The 17,342-nt window shown below is 43.5% G+C and overlaps 1 protein-coding gene across 10 annotated transcripts in view; it reads left to right on the top strand.

Moving 5' to 3' along the window:
• The window catches only part of nvl (nuclear VCP like), a 77,835-nt gene that overhangs the window by 42,509 nt on the left and 17,984 nt on the right, over positions 1 to 17,342 (top strand). For 9 of the 10 annotated variants that reach the window (XM_070542756.1, XM_070542755.1, XM_054750598.2 and 6 more), the window contains 6 exons: positions 701 to 944; positions 5,292 to 5,513; positions 5,636 to 5,740; positions 11,004 to 11,066; positions 11,207 to 11,326; positions 11,521 to 11,620. In XM_070542756.1, the coding sequence (XP_070398857.1) occupies positions 701 to 944; positions 5,292 to 5,513; positions 5,636 to 5,740; positions 11,004 to 11,066; positions 11,207 to 11,326; positions 11,521 to 11,620 (854 nt within the window). The remainder of the gene's footprint in view (positions 1 to 700; positions 945 to 5,291; positions 5,514 to 5,635; positions 5,741 to 11,003; positions 11,067 to 11,206; positions 11,327 to 11,520; positions 11,621 to 17,342) is intronic. The other variant, XM_054750602.2, reaches the window with a different exon arrangement.

Here is a 17,342-nt window from a genome sequence, read left to right as displayed (position 1 = left end):
TTGTCCAGAGCAACAACAATGTTGTTTACCACTTTTAGTACAGCCGTGGTAGTACTGTATGTTTTCCTAAAACCTGATTGATATTCAGATAAAATAGCATTAGTGTTTTAAAACTCCTTTAACTGTTCACTCACCAGATCCTCAAGAACTTTGGCCAGTATAGATAAGTTTGATATTGGCCTATAATTTGATAATTCTGTTGGATCTCCTCCTTTTAACAAAAGGGTAACAAAAGCCGATTTCCACACTGAGGGAATTTCACATCAGCTAACAAGTAGAGGGCAGACGATCTTCTTGAAGAAGAAATAGCAGGTCTGAGGGCCAAAATTCTTGCTAAAAACTTATTTTCTGCACATTACACAGATAAATTATTTTAAAAATCATACAATGCGATATCCTTTTTTTTACATTCCGTCTCCCACAGTAGAAGTATATCTGATGAAAATAACAGATTTGTCATCTTTAAGTAGAACAACTTGCACAATTGGTGCAAATACTGTTTTGCCACCTTTAAATTGTTTTACAAGCAGGTTTTACGACTTTGAATTCAGGTCAACTCCAATAAGGGAAGATTAAATAAATGCTGCATTTGGAATTAAACAAAATTGTACAGCTTAATTTTAAGCTATATCACTCAGCCCTACATTTCTCGTAAAAGCCACTCTGAACCTAATGCAAGCATGATTGTGTGTTTGACCAGGATCTTAAGAACATTGTGTCGAAAGCTGGTGCTGCCAGAAGATTTTGACTACCAGCAGCTGGCTCGGCTTACTCCAGGCTACGTAGGAGCTGATCTCATGGCTCTCTGTCGTGAAGCTGCCATGGCTGCTGTCAACAGGGTTCTCCTGAAAGCAAGGGAACCTCTTCAGGAACAAGCCCAGAACTGCACTCCAGGCCTGACGGGAAGTGGGGAACAAATGGTGGCTGATATGAACCACCATCAGGTAAAGGGGAACCCTAACCTTGTCTAGAGTAGGTATTCTGGGGGCTAACTGTAGTTTAGTTAGAGGTGAATGGGCCAAATTTGATAGGTGCAGCTTAATCTGATTTAACCATGCCGGTTGAACATGCCTTTTTAAATTCATCCTAACAAAGAGATTTTCTAACGAAAAAACAGTGGCTTAAGTTTTAAATTCAACAAGTTCCTCTGCATTGGTATTCTTTGATTCACAGACTACAAATTAGTAAGTCCCACAATTTAATTCTGGGAATTCACACACCACTACATGCAGCAGTTGGCTAACACAGAGCATAGTTATCACCTCAAAAGATAGAAAATGTTTGTATTTTGGATGTATTTATAAATGAACAGCAAAGGTGTAATGTGTGCAAACAGGGCATGTATAAAGGTGGAAGATTGGTGCTGCATTCAACAAAACGGATCTGGTTCAATTCACTGCAGCAATTCAGCTAAGCCAGCCAACACAAGGAAATGGGGGGGGGGGGGGGGGGGGGGGGTTGCTGGCTTTTCATTACACCAGCCTGCAATATTACAGCACCGCTGCTGTTCCTGCACTAGAGGTGTGAATCTTCACTTGTCTCCCGTTTCGATTACGATAATTGGGTCGACAATTCAAATCGATTATATATCCCGATGACTATTTCATATGGATTTGTTTTCATCGATAAATAGAAGATTTCATAAAATTTACTTGTGTCTGACACAACCTGCCATCTCCAAAAGCTCTCCATTCACAACAGTCCTTAGGACAAAACATTTTTAACCATTTAAGAAGATTTAACAAAGTAAAAAAATCTGTTTCCTCATTCAACATCACAGCTCAGGCTGAGAAAAGCATGCTTTGCAAATACTCACAAAATCTGAAAACCTACAGGACACGTCTGATTCTTGCCTTTAATTTAAGTTATGAAATCCTTAAAGGGTTCATATATGAGTGTTTAATGTCTTTGAGCAGCTTTAGAGTCAAATATTTCTGTTACAGTTCAAGGCTGTAAGAAATAACACCAAATGAAATGTTTGGCTTAGTTTGTTATTTTTTTATTTGAACCCAGTGGCCTTATTTCTGAAATGTTGGAGAATGAATCAAGTTGTTTAAAGCAAAAAATAATAAAACATTAAAATAATCCTAAACTTCCAATAATATTTAAGATGTGTGTTTTATTCTTTCTGATAATAACACCAGCAGAAGGCTGTGGGCTGGATTAGGATTAAATTACCCAGCTGATGGATCTCTTTCACTAACCAGCTAACTACAAACCTTTCCACCAACCTGTCCTGTGGGACCCTCACCATGTAACCCTCATGTCCATGCTGTCTCTGGAGGAGCAGATAGGAAACAAGATCTCCTGTAACTTAAATTGAACCAAAGCTTCCTCCCAGTTTCTCTTTAAGCTGAATTTAACATCAGTTTATCATCATGAAACAAAAGAATAAAGTGGAACAAAAACTTCTATCTTCTATTTCTCTTTACTTTTAACTTTTCCGTGTCCCTAAATAAAAGAGACAGATGGTTACGCTGCAGCCGCCGTCACTGACCCCGCCCCCTCCCCAGGACCGGATCTCCTGACATCACACCACTTGGTCTGACTGAGCGCTTCCAGGAGAAATAATAATGAAATTATGAAAATAATAATGTGTGTTTGGAGATGCATCCTCTGATCCTCTCTCTCTTGTGTGAGCAATGTGTGTGTGTCTGTGTCGTCCCCCCCCCCCCCCATCTCAGTCACTGATCGAACAAGCGGAGTGCGCCACGTGCCAACTAGCTCAATTAACATAATTCACGGCCCAAATCCAACAGCATCGATCGGACTTATTCAGTTCGGGTTCGGTCTCAGGTTAGAACTCCCAGCGCTCAGCCCTGCAGTACCACATAAAGGCAGACCAAAGTTTCCTACCAGGTAAATGTGGAGAACACCTGCTCTGACAGATGTGGATGCTACCCTGGAGCCGCCGTTAAAATAACCAAACTACATTCCACTATAATTGATTATGGTGCTCCTCTACATGCAGAATCGTTTACGTCTGCATCTCATGCATTGATCATTTGACTATTTTCCTCAGCTCTAGCCTAAACCCCCCGGTCGGCCGTTAGGGGTGGGGGGTGCACGCGGAGTTCGGGGGCCATCTGTTGAGTACCGCTGATCAAGTGTGTCAAAGGCAGCAGTGAGACCAAGCAGAATTAGCAGCACAGGTTTTCCACAATCAGTTGCTAAAGAAATGTCATTCAGCACCCAAACCAGTGCCATCTTGGTACTGTGTAGGGCCCTAAAACCGGACTGAAAGGTTTCTGAAATATCATTCCCATCCATAAAGCTAACAACTGATGGTACACACATTTTTCAGGCAACTTACTTAAGAGGGAGCTTAGAAATAGGCCTATAATTAACAGGCAGTGAAGCATCCAATCCAGGCTTTTTCAGTAAAGGTTGTGCGACTGCCTTTTTAAAAAGGTCTGGAACCAAACCAGAAGACAAACTCATGTTAATCATGTGCAATATTGAAGGGGCTACTGTTAGAAAGACTTCTTTAAAGAGGCGAGGAGGCACCACATCATCTGGAGAGCCACTCGGCTTAGCCTCCTCCACCATCTCAGCTAAATCAGTTAAAAGAATTGGTTGGAATGACTCCAGCCTTCCAGCAGCAGATACAGAGAGGCTCACTTCTGGCATCCTTGGCGTTACAGAACGGGGCATAGCTATTTTTGCTATAAAATGATGTCACACATCTCGACAGATGCCTGTACCGGAAAGTGGTCTTTCACATTCAATACAGAGTTAATTGCAGCATATAGTACTTTGGGATTGTTTGAGTTCACAGAGATAAGGTTGGAGTAATAAGCATGTTTAGCAGATTTATCTGCTTCCTGACAACATTTCCAACTTTCCCTTAGTTCGATCAGAGACGCATGCAAATGATCCTTTGTCCATTTTCTCTCATATCGCCTGCATTTCCTTCTTGCAGCCGTTGACCATAAATTTGCTGCGCGGTTTCTCTTCCTTGGCTTTAACGGCTGATCAGGTCTCATTAAAATAATTGGGTAGTCCATCCAGTGAGGACCAATCGGACAAATCCAAAGCAGCCTGGCCAAATAGCAAGGAAATTTGACTTGCAGTGTCCAAGTTCATAGGACAACTGTATTTAATCGGGACAGCAGGTGTCACCAAGCTATTACTCAAGGTAGATTCAAATAATATTGGCTTGTTGTCTGAGAAAACAGCATCATCAGTAGTCAGATTAGTCACAGAGCATTCAGACGACAGCGCAAGGTCCAGTGTGTGACCACATTCCTGGGTGGCCCCATTAACCCACTTGGTAAAACTGAAAGAGTTCATTAAATTATTGAAATCAAAGACCAGAGCAGCAAACGTGAATATCAGAGTAACATTATCTGCTCATATCTTGCAGCACATCTTGCTAGAAACTGAGAACTCAAGGGACCTAGGTTCAAATCCAGGCAGAGCCATATGATATATTGGCCCAAAAGTCACTTACATTTTTTTTTACAGTAAAACAGTAAGTTTCTGTGTGTACTGCTGTTACGGCTGTTGCTGTTTGCCTCAGAAGGTGGAGGCAGCACTGATTGTCCTCTGCAGTGTCTGATTTCTGAGGCAAACAGCAACAGCCGTAACAACTGCATTATTGTCAACGACAGCTCTGACTGAAGCTGCGTCTCTCCTCACTGCAGTGAGGAGCGCGCACACACACAGAAACAGACTAATGCCGGAACACACCAGCTGCGAAGTGCCGCGAAGTGGATCGCTCACGAAATTTGTGCGCTGTCCGCTCCACCTCTGTTCACATCAGGCGAGAATTTTCAACATGCGCTTCTGCTCACGCCTACTATTTTCGCAGCGCTTTGCAGCTGATGTGACTGAGAGTGTGGGTTAACAAGGGTGTCAATTAGACGAGCTCGTCATTCCACAACGCTTCATCGCACTTCAGCGTCTGGTGTGTTCCGGGCATAAAGCTGAAGCCTCTCCTTGCTGCCGTGAAGAGCCCACACACACAGCGCTGCCGTGCCTTGAGCTGCACAGCCATCGTTTAAGGGAGACACCACAGTCTTTTCTGCACGTCTGAGCTACAATGTAGCCACAGCTGCCCTGGGGCACAATGACAGAGGCTAGACTGCCAAACACTGGCGCCACCAGTCCCTCCAACTACCACCAGCAAGCAAGATGCATTAAATGTCTTGCTCAGGGACACAACAGGTGGATGGATCCTAATCTAGCCTCTAAATGTTTTGTATGCAAATTGCTGATGCATAATTGTTTCTGACAGTCTTTCAGCTTGGATCAGCTGTTTGGGTGAATAAATGATGTCCTGGTTCCAGCAGGGTGAGCTGTGGATATTGGTGAACCTACTGAAAACCACAGAGACACTGTCAGAGCCAGAGCTGGTCAGCCTGTCCATCCTCATGTCGGACTTTCAGGAAGCTCTAACCCATGTCCAGCCTTCAGCTAAAAGAGAGGGCTTTGCCACCATTCCAGATGTCACTTGGGAGAATGTGGGAGCACTTCAGGAGATTAGAGAGGAGCTCACCATGGCCATATTGGTAAAAACAAGCTTCAATAACTTACCAGAAACAGCTTTGCATCACTGACCTTTTTTTTTGCCACCACAGTAGAATTTAGGGCCAGGATAAAGCTGGTTATACGTTTCCTCTGTGTTTTGCAGGGCCCAGTGCGTTCTCCACAGCACTTCAAAGCTCTGGGTCTGACTGCTCCATCAGGGGTTCTGCTGGCTGGACCTCCAGGATGTGGGAAAACACTGCTGGCCAAGGTACCCCACCACACACACAACTCATAATCCTAATCTAAACCAAAATCTAATTCAGACCATAAAACCGTGTTTAAGGCTCTTTTCTCATTTTGTAGACCAGCCAAATGTCCACGCACTACAGGTTAAGTTATGTTAAGCATAAAAAGACGATTACACACGCGCGTAGAGAGACAGACCAGTAACCAAACTAGGGCTACAACAAACTATTATTTGGATCATCAATGAATCAGACGAGGTCTCGACTCGATTAATCGGGTTAAATGGGAAAATTAAAAAATTGCTAGGGAAACATTTTTTTCTCCTTCCTTTACTTTAACAACTGAACATGATTAGAAAACTGTTCAAAAGTGTGCAAAACAACATGTTATTATCTAAATATATCCTATCTTCATTAGTGACAGTTTTCATGCGTCAGCATTTTGGCAAATCCAAGACTGAACCAGTTTCATGAAACTTAGCAAGCAGTTTTCTAACTATAGCATGGGAGATTGGTGGTCTTGTAGGATGTCTTACATTGAAATCTGCTGCAATGACCCGGTTACTGTGTTCATCAGATATCAGCACAATTTCGATCCGCTCCTCACATGTTAACTTCTTCGATATGTCAGTGGCTGTGAACAAAGACAAACTTGTCAATTACTCATCAAAGAATAAAGTTACATTCAAACCAAGCACACCATTTTTTTTCTTGTGAAATTCCCAATAAGTTTGACGTGTCACATGACCCTCTTCCTATTGATCAAACAAAATTTGGATCCAAGATGACTGTTTTCAAAATGGCCACCGTGGTCACCACCCACCTTGAAAAGTTTGCCCTCTCACATATACTAATGTGCCACAAACAGGATGTTATATCACCAACCATTCCCATTTTATTAAGGTGTATCCGTATAAATGGCCCACCCTGTATAAAGGGTGAAAGTAGGTAAATCTGCCAATTTCCTTGACAGAAAACCTTGTTAGTGGTGTAATCACCACTAAACCACTCAATGTAATACTCAATGAATGTGATGTGATTGGTCAAATGATGACACGTGACTGACACACTTTTACAAAGATAGTTTGTTAACATGATTAATTCCCCTCCTTTCTCTGATTGGTTCTTATAGAGTGACTGAAACCCCATTGCTAAAACCCAACCTTTCTCTGATTGGTTCTTATAGAGCAGGGGTCAGCAACCCCCGGACTCCGGTCAGAATCCGGACCCCAAGAGGGTTTTTTCCGGACCTCAAAGCATTTTCTTATTTACTTTGCTTCCTATAGAGCTCCGGACCCCACGTGACTCTCAGTTAGTGGACTCCATTTTGGCATGCAAAAAAGGTAAACAAACACGGATGTAACCATGAACATGAACGGGATCCGCTTGGATTTTACTTCGTCGGAGTTTACTTCACACTTTAAAACAGAAGAAATTGTTTTATATAGTCAGAAATTAAATAGACTAAACATCTCCGACCCTTACCGTGCCCCTGGGATACTTTTTAAAAACGCCAGAAGCTGTCGGAGCGGACTTCTTACCGGCACAACACCAGACCTGACCGGGGAACCCCTTGGGATTTACCCGGAGGAGCTGGCTCCGGCGGCTGGGGAGAGGGAAGTGACGCTACTGCCCCCGCAACCCGACTCCGGATACGCGGATGAAAATGGATGGATGGACGGACAAATAACAGATTTACACGTAAGTAGTCTCGGTGAGACAGATAATAGCAATCCAAAGTGCTTTTTATGTGTGATCTGACAATTGATCCACCATTGCTTAAAAATTAAATACAGCTTAGCCGGTTAATTGCTGTCATCATAAAACACGGAAACGGCAGCACGCAGAACTCACGAGGCAACGTTTTACGTGATGTTTACTTGTTACTATGAGTAATAAGACAGAAAAAGCCACGCCAAAATAAGTTTAGGAAGCCCACTAAGAATCAAAATAAAAGCATTTAAAATAAATACCATACACAGTTGAGGAAACGTTGGTTTAAGTACCTGATATGAAGCGGTCGCTGCATAAGCGAAAACCTTTACTCTCGGGATCCCACAGCTTCATTTTCGCCCGGTCACTAGTGCGTTTTATTACAATGATCCAACGTTTGCGGCGCTCCGGATCTTGGGGAATCCTGTAGATGGCTCATCCCTTATGTCGTCCGCGTCTGTTCTGCATCCTGGGGCACAACAGGAATCTACCATATTTCCCGTTTGATTGAGTTTTCTGACAATAACAAATAGTCCAGCTGCCGGCTTCTGCATGCCAATATGGCGCCGTTTCGATTTGAACTGTTGCATGCCGGGAGAAGTGACGTCAACTCCCGGAGCTCTATCGGCCGCAGTGGCTGTCAGCGCCAGGCTGCTATGCAGATCAGCGACAGCAGGTGGCAGTAATGCGCCACTCACCGCACACGCTCACAGGGGAAAAACAACATAGATGTTTCATTTAAAGCTGTTTGCTCAGTAACTAGCTTGGATGCTCACACTTGCTAATAAAACGAGGATGACTTGCAAACACGAGTGAGTAAATGAAGATGGCTTTGTCAAAAATACGTAAAGTGGTCTATGAAAATCGGACATTCAAAGATGAATGGATTGAAGCTTCTGCCTTTATTTTACCTCCGTCGGGTGTACGGCCAGTCTGCCTTATATGTTCTGAAACATATCAAATACAGGCCATTTCTCATTTAATGATATCACCTCAGATTGCACTGCTAATGTCATCATGTATGCTGATGATACAGTGGTGTTCAGGATAAAATTGAAAGTCATGTTGCAGTTAAGTTAATTCATCAGATTCAAAAAGTTACTGACTGGCTGTGTCAAAATAGGTTAACATTAAACACAGATAAAACTATTGTTATGAATCAGTAAGCAGAGTTGAACACTAATGCTACCCAATTGTTTTGGTATACGGGAAAATACTTTATTTTTTGATGAATTTACCTATTAAGGTGTGACCCTGGGTTCAACGTTGACATGTTGAAATCATGTAAAAGATTTTCGGAATACTCTCAAGTTTAGTCTGGCTAACTTCAGATACATATTACCACAGAGGCATCCCATGTAAACCTAAATTCTATGATCTTATCAAATTTTCGAAATTGTATATCAAGTTGCTCACAAGGCAGTAAAACAGCTATGATGGTCAACAACTCCTCGGTGGCAAGGCTCCGGGGGTTGATGAGATCTTGCTGGATTTCCTTAAGGTCCCCCTATTTAAAAACTGCAGGATGTGTTCAAACAAAAAGGAGTATACAGAAGCAACTGAAGATCAAGATCAGAGACAGCAAGGAGGCATACAGGAAGAAGCTGGAGCTGGAGAACTACAGAGGAACATTATCAGAGATGTCTGGTCAGGGATGAAGAAGATCACAGGCTTCAAGCAGAGGAAGGATTGCACAGATGGCAGCCCGGACACAGCCAATGAATTGAACAAGTTCTTTAATAGGTTCAGTTCAGGAACAAACCCAGCATCCTCCTCGTCTGTCCCCAGCCAATCAGACATCCCATCCTCCTCTGATCCAACTTTTTCCTGTCACACGCCAGATCTTTTGTCCTCTAACGCAGTCATGGACTCTTCTGGTTCTATAAATCAGTCTTCAACCACGTCAGGAGATGCTGCTGCCCCATTTACCTCCCCCTCCCACCTATCTGTCACTAGAAGTCAGGTGAAGAGGCAGCTGGAGAGACTGAACAGGAACAAGGCTGCAGGTCCAGATGGTGTCAGCCCCAGAGTACTGAAGGCCTGTGCAGAGCAGCTCTGTGGGATTCTGCAGCACCTCTTCAACCTCAGCCTGGCCCAGGAGAAGGTTCCAGTCCTGTGGAAGACATCCTGCCTTGTTCCAATACAAAGAAATCTCAATGACGACTACAGACCGGTTGCCCTGACATCCCACATCATGAAGGTCCTGGAGAGACGCCTGTTGGTCCACCTGAATAAGCAAACTAGGACATATCAGGACCCGCTGCAGTTTGCTTATCGCCATGGAGTTGGAGTTGAAGATGCCATCATCCAGCTGCTGCAACCAACCCACTGTCATCTGGACACAGCAGGCAGCACTGTGAGGGTCATGTTCTTTGATTTCTCCAGTGCATTTAACACAATCCAGCCTGATGTTCTTTGCCAGAAACTCCAGAAGACACAGGTGGGGGCTTCAACTATCTCCTGGATTAAAGACTACCTGACAAACAGACCACAGTTTGTGAGGCTGAAGAACTGCACATCAAACCAGTCAATCAGTAATATTGGAGCATCACAGGGGACTGTACTCTCACCATTTCTTTTCACCCTGTACACCTCAGACTTCCAGTACAAATCAGAGACCTGTCATCTACAGAAATACTCAGATGACTCTGCAGTCGTCGGGTTTATCAGAGATGGACAGGAAGCTGAGTACAGAGAGCTGGTGGAGCGCTTTGTGGCATGGTGTGGAAACAATCATCTGACCTTGAATGTGAACAAAACAAAGGAGATGATTTTAGACTTCAGAAGAAACAGAGTGGAGTCAAACACTTTTTCCTTATGGGAGAAGAAGTGGAGGTGGTTGAGGAATACAAATACCTTGGAGGTCACATGGACAACAGACTGGACTGGAGAAAGAACAGCCAAGCCGTTTACAAGAAGGGACACAGCAGACTGCACTTCTTGAAGACGCTTAGGTTCTTCAATGTCTGTAGCAAGATGCTGCACATCTTCTACAAGTCTGTTGTTGAGAGTGTAATCTCTTCTGCCATCATCTGTTGGGGTAGTAGCATCAGAAGCAGGGACCTGAAAAGGCTCAACAGCCTAATTAAAAAGACTGGTTTTGTTCTGGGGCTGACTGTGGAACCGATGGAGGAGATAATGCAAAGAAGGATTCTCCAGAGAATCAAGAAAATTATGGACAACCCTGAGCATTATCTTCACAAGACTGTCCGACAACGAAAGAGTGTCTTCAGTCAGAGGCTTCTTCAGTTGGCTGCAACACTGACCGCTACTGGAGATCCTTCCTGCCAACAGCCATTGTAATATACAATAACTCTTTGATGACTTGATTATTATTATTATTATTCTGAGCTACTACAGCAATCAATTTCCCTCTGGGATTAATAAAGTATTTTTGTTTTTGAATTTGAAAAGGGGATCATCAGCATCTTCACCTGCTTGTGTTTCCATTCTGTATATTTTGATCTGCTTTTTTTTTTTTTTAATTTCATCTCCTATTCTCTTTATGAAGCATCTTCTTACTTTTATCTTGAAAAGTTTTATATATATAAACTTTTCTTCTTCCATCTTTAGGCCGTGGCGAACGAGTCTGGGCTAAATTTCATCTCTGTCAAGGGTCCAGAGTTGCTCAACATGGTGAGTGAAGAGCTAGCAGCTAGCTAGCCTGTCTGTGTAGAGGACTGGCTGGTGTCGGGTCGCCAGCCCCACTCCATATGAGATGAGTGGGAATTTCTGTAGCATTGCTAAGGGTGATGAAACTATGTTGATGTGTACAGTATGTGGGAGAAAGCGAGCGTGCTGTCAGACAAGTCTTCCAGCGAGGACGTAACTCTGCTCCATGTGTCATCTTCTTTGATGAGATTGATGCACTGTGTCCTCGCCGTTCGGGCCACGATGTGAGTAGGACTACAAGTGGCTTATTGCCAAGGATGGAAATGTTGAGGAATCTGTGTTGCTAAAAGGCATCATAAAGGGTCTTCAGTTGTTGTGTATGATCAGTGTTTTATGGTAGATTATCTGATCAGCTCTGGAAAACAACATTACTTCTGGTGTATGTAGGGATCTGTTGACAAGAAGTGTTTGTGTTCAGTCAGGAGCCAGCGTTCGGGTTGTCAACCAGCTACTCACGGAGATGGATGGCTTAGAGGGTCGACAACAGGTTTTCATCATGGCTGCAACCAACAGACCAGGTACACACCCAGCTTCAGCTCACTAAGGTCTAGATCAGGGTTTCTCAACCCTGGTCCTCAGTGCCCCCCTGCCCTGCATGTTTTCCATGTCTCTGCTACAGCACACCTAGTTTACATTTTTGCATTGCCTCCTTAGAACGACGTCCGGTGCTGCGGAAGCCTGTTAATCACTCATTCATTTAAGTCAGGTGTGTGGCAGCAGAGAAACAATGCTGTTCGAAATGGCAAAATAGAAAAATGCAGGACAGGGGGCCGCTGAGGACCAGTGTTGGGTATTTTTATATCCTTAAAATAAACCACACACGAGAAAGAATTATTAAGGTTTTACGCTGCAGCGGAGAGCAAGAAACAGAGGAAACCTGATAGAAAACCTCAGCCAACTCACGTTAACCTCTCTCTCCTGACCACAGAGTTTTTACTGAAACACAGGAAAAAATGAACAAAGAGCAATTCATTACTGTCTACACTAGCCAATAACAGCGCTACTTCTAGGCTAAGGCGGGACATTCCAAAAAGTAAGTCTCAATTTATGGAGTTGCCTGTTGACATGCAAAAACTGCTGAGTCACTCAAACTATGGATTCCTGTTGCCGGGCAGATTAAGCCGGGCGTACACTGTGCGACTTTTTCACTCGCAGCGTTCAGCTTCAGCTCAAACTGTACGACTTCCTCCCAGAGCAGATCTCACGAGTCGTGTGCTCACACTGTACGACCCAGTTCTCGGATGCGACCTGACTGCTCACACTGTACGTCTGGTAGCAACACGTCGGCCCTAAAAATGTGCTAAAAATAGCAGTTTTTACTCAACACGTCAGACTTTTTTGTCTTGCCTGTTGTCCTTCGGGAGTGCTGCAGGAGGGATTCATGGGGGTTGGATGAGGAAAACGAAATAAAGAAAGTGAATCTGTGTTTTGTGATCAGTTTAATTTGACATGAACACGACAAACACGCTTTCTTGACAATTTTTGTGAGTAAAAAAAACGTGTAGAAACAAAAACAAACAGTGTGTGTTATTAGGGGAATAGCGAGCGACCGGCGTTGATGCAGGATTGCGAGCGCATGCGCCGTGAGCGGTTCTGATACTTTTTTGGGTCGCAGCTGCTCGCAGCGTCGCTTCAACAGTGCGATACCCTCACGAGGGACGAGCGAAATATTAAACACACCAGAAGTCCGTGCGACCTCACGACTGCTGATCGGCGGCTTGTCACGTGGTGTTAATCGCCTCTCGTAACCCCCTGTACACTACACGACCGCTCGGCGCAAAACTCGCCCCGATGTCGTGGATTCTCGCACGACTGGAAAATCGGCTCAAAAAAGTGAAAAAGTCGCACAGTGTACGCCCGGCTTTATTCCACCAATCCCCCACAGAGACAAATTACATGTCTTATCAGCATACCAGAGCTGGGCTGAAAGGAAAAAGCCCGGAGGCTTGCTTTAAAACATGATGACTTAAAAATAACTTTGATACATTAAAACTTTAACAACCAGGGTTGAGAAACACTGGTCTAGATGGATGGAGGCTTCATACTGAGTGTTATACATCTTAATTATGACAGCTTCATTACAATTGTTGTTTCATTGCTGGTCCTTTGAGTGTTACCACTCTTCTGTAATTTTAGAATAATCCCAGCATATTTGTTATATAGACAATATTATTACAGTTTTATTTATATAGCATATTTGATACACAGAAATAATCCATTGTGCTTTTCATGAGCAAGAACATCAAGAAGATAAAACATAAAAACCAACTTGAAAACATGAAACATCAAATTTTAAAATCAAATTTGATGTGAGAAAATTTGTTCAGTTAGAGGAGCTGATTCTCATCCAGGCTGCTTCACACTCGGCTGTGAACCGCTCCAGCGAGTCTCCCCAGCCTTCATTAGTCTCTACAGGAGTGACTCATCACTAAATTAAACTAATCAGCTCTGTTCAAGATCTAAAACATGCAGAAAAAAGTGCTGGGACCAGACTTCAGCACCAGGTATGTCAGCTCTATTTTACTAAGTCCAAAAATGGCGTCTGGATCCTCCTGCAGCAGATCCAGCTGCACTGCCAAAGACTTCCTGCTCACTCAGTTTAAATAAATGATCCAGGAAGAGTCACTCAGGTTAATCCTGCTTTAACCGTACATAACTGGTCCTTACTGGTTTTGATCTGTAAATAAGTGTAACGTATTATAAATAATCTTGTCTCCTCACCATCTTTTCATTTTCTGTTCATGTAACATGTTCAAAAACATCTGTAATAATAAAACTGGAGATAAAATCAATTACCAGAAAGAGTTACCAGTAAGTATTTTTTTTAATAAATGTGTTCAAATATCAAACAGCTAAATAACATTAACATGATGACAGTAGAAGGCCTTTCTCCCAGGATGACCACCAGGTAAAGCTTCTCCTGACCCTGGACACCTGCAGTCCTACAGAGAAAATCAGACCACAGGTGACAAAAAGGCAATAAACACATTTTTACTTTTATCCACATGAGAAGATAAAAATTATATTCTTCACACAAACAATTTTAACTTCAATAAAATGTGTCAGCTGTGTAAATCCCTGAATGTAAAACTGCTTTTCACAGCAGAACACAGTAGAACTACTGTACCCATGTGTAGACAGCTTTACTCTTCACCTCTAAGCTTCATAAAAACGCTCTGTTGTCCCTAAAACAAATGACAAGTTTCATTCGCTACACACACACACACACACACAAACGGGAATAACTACGGGACCCGTGATACAAACTCATTCTGGCTGATTTCTGCCTAAAATGTAATTTAAAAAACAAACATAAAACAAAAAATGTCTATAAACAGAACCGCTTTAAGCTTTTTAGTTTTCTACAGCTAGTTTTTGAACAGACTTATGTTTAAAACTTTGTAGCTCTCCCCATTTTCTCTTTCTGTTGAAAATCCACAGCCGGCGCGCAAAGCATGCTGGGATAGCCTTGTTCTGTGAGGATACAACAGGCCCATCCTCGAAATGTGGGTGGAGCGAGGATGCATTTGAGGACATGAGAATGAGTATTCTTGGAATTCGGACAGTACTCGTCGCTGCGCTGTGACGTCATCGACCTCAAATGCTCCCTTAAAAGCATCCTTCCCACGGATTCGGACACACCCAGTGGTCTTCATCGCCTTCGTGTCAGAGCGGATAGCTGAGGTGTGGTTAGCTAGCTCCTTTTTAACCGCCAGAAGCTCAGATTTACTGGCGTCAAAATCCTCAGCCAGAGAAGTTTTTATTTCCGTCCTGAGCAGCATGGCAATGTCAGTCTTCAGGGATGTTAGGATTTCTGCCTTCATGTCCGCTGCATCCATCTGGTCGTTGAGTGTCTGGTGTGGATGGTGTTGCGGTTGAGCTAGAGGCTTTAGGCCTTGTGCTTATCTCCAGCGGTCAATGGGCAACCAGACTGGGTACACCCTGGACAGAGAGCCAATCCATCGCAAGGCAACACAGAGACACAGGACAAACAACCATGCACACACACTCACACCTAAGGACAATTTAGACAGACCAATCAACCTAACAGTCATGTTGTTGGACCGTGGGAGGAAGCCGGAGTACCCGGAGAGAACCTGCGCATGCACAGGGAGAACATGCTAACGCCATGCAGAAAGATCCCAGGCTGGGAAGCGAACCCAGGACCTTCTCGCTGCAAGGCAACAGCTCTAACCACTGTGCCACTGCAGGAAACATTTTTTTAGGGTTTTGTAAGAAAATAAGTCCAGGGCTACAAATGTGCATGGCGAAAGTGACGTAATTGAACCAGACACGGAGAAAAGCAGAGGGAAAATGGCTGTGAGTTCTGCTAACTTCAAATCCTTCCTTCAGATGCAAACAACCACCATAAATCTGGCTATGTGGTAAGTAGCAGCTATGCTAGGGGAGATGAGATTCTGTGGTGATGTCATACATGCGACGTGCCGATGTCTGATTTGTAGTCATGCTAGTTACGAACTTTTACAAGCTGATGAATCTCAAAGTATTTGACAGGTGTGGTTGTAACACACTTCATTACTTTTCATTTAAAATAAAAGTACAACATATGTGTGAGTCAGGGCATAAGTCAAAGCTGATTAGATAGTAGCTCTTTTTTTGTTCTTCCAAAGACCCATGAGTCAACCTGATTTAGGATCCCTATATGTATCATCTGGCTAAAAGTGACACAAAGGCCAATATTTTCGTGTGGGATTAGTCAAGACGTTATCAGCTGGGAGCCCAAAAAGAGCTATGAAGGGGCTCATGCAAACCTGGGGCCTCATTCATCAAGCGTTCACTGAAATATTCCTAAATTCGTTCCTATGAACGAAATTTAGAATGTTCGTACGAACGGTCAAAATCCCGATTTATGAATCATGCAGTGGCCTCTCGTACGCACGTTCCTCCGCACTCGTCTGATGATAAATCTCACCTGTGCGTTCCCAGATGACCGTGTTTGTTCTCAGTCATTTACAAAGAAAATCACCCTCAAATAACCATATTTGGTCACACTACGTCCTCAGCACGTGAGGGGATTCCAGGGCCAGATTATCATTGCAGGGGCCCCTGGGCACAATCTGCCAGATTTTCATCCAGATCTGATGGGAACAGTGTAGCGAGTACATCAGCTCGTTTGCGGACGGCAGCCAGATCCTTACAATCCATGTTCAACAGGATAGCAAACTTTTCATTGCATGTATTCATGTATGCATCCATTCTGTGCTCCAAACAGTTTACTAGGCTGTCAATAATGACACTGAATGTTTCCACTCGAAATCTCTCTTGACCTTTTAGAGTTATTTCATGTTCTGTGGATTCATCTGAAAAGGTTTTTCGTTTTTTGGTCCGCTGCAGTTCATCTTTAAATGACTGGCAAACTCCAGGAACATTCTTGGCAGCCATTTCAAAATGATCAAATTGGTCACGAATTGATAATAGAAATAATTTCAAAGACTCAAATAGATGAATGGCAGTTGTGAGATCTATGTCTTTCTTTTGTAATGATTCACTGGTTGCTTTGAATCCGCTTTGATACCAGCTCAGTGGCCCAGTGGTAGAGTGTGCGCCCTCAGACTGGGAGATCAGGGTTTGATTCCTGGTCGGGTCATACCAAAGACTTAGGAAAAATGGGACCCAATGTCTACCTGCTTGACAGTCAGCATTAAGGGGTTGGATTGGGGGATTAAACCACCAAATGGTTCGCGAGCGCGGCTGTGTTTGCAGCTCACCGCTCCCCCAGGGGATGGGTCAAATGTGGAGAACAAATTTCGCACACACATCAATCATTGTGATCGGTTCAAATAATATCTGTTTCGTTTTGTTAATTTTGGGTCCGCTGTCTCTGTTCATCGTTGCCATATCCATGCTTTGGGCTGTTTTACCTGGAGATTGTAGTCGGATAATTCCGCTGTTTTAAGTCTCACTTCTTCCCTTTTGCACTTAAGTTAGGTTAGGCATTGTACCATCAAACATCCGAGTTAGAACAATCGAAGGTAAGAGTATATTGAACAACTGTTATCTGGGCTGCATGGTGGCGCAGTGGTTAGCACCGTTGCCTCGCAGCACAAAGGTCGCAGGTTCGAAACTCGGCTGCGGCCTTTCTGCGTGGAGTTGCGTGTTCTTGCCATGCATGCGCGGGTTTCCTCCGGGTACTCCGGTTTCCCCCACAGTTCACAACATACCCTACAGGTTAGAAATTGTAAGTCGCTTTGGATAAAAGCATCTGCTAAGTGAATAAAC

This window comes from Nothobranchius furzeri, chromosome 12 (genome assembly GCF_043380555.1).
Source record: "Nothobranchius furzeri strain GRZ-AD chromosome 12, NfurGRZ-RIMD1, whole genome shotgun sequence".
Taxonomy (NCBI): domain Eukaryota; kingdom Metazoa; phylum Chordata; class Actinopteri; order Cyprinodontiformes; family Nothobranchiidae; genus Nothobranchius; species Nothobranchius furzeri.
The sequence above is the reverse complement of the archived record's forward strand: the minus strand, read 5'-3'. Positions and strand labels throughout refer to the sequence as shown.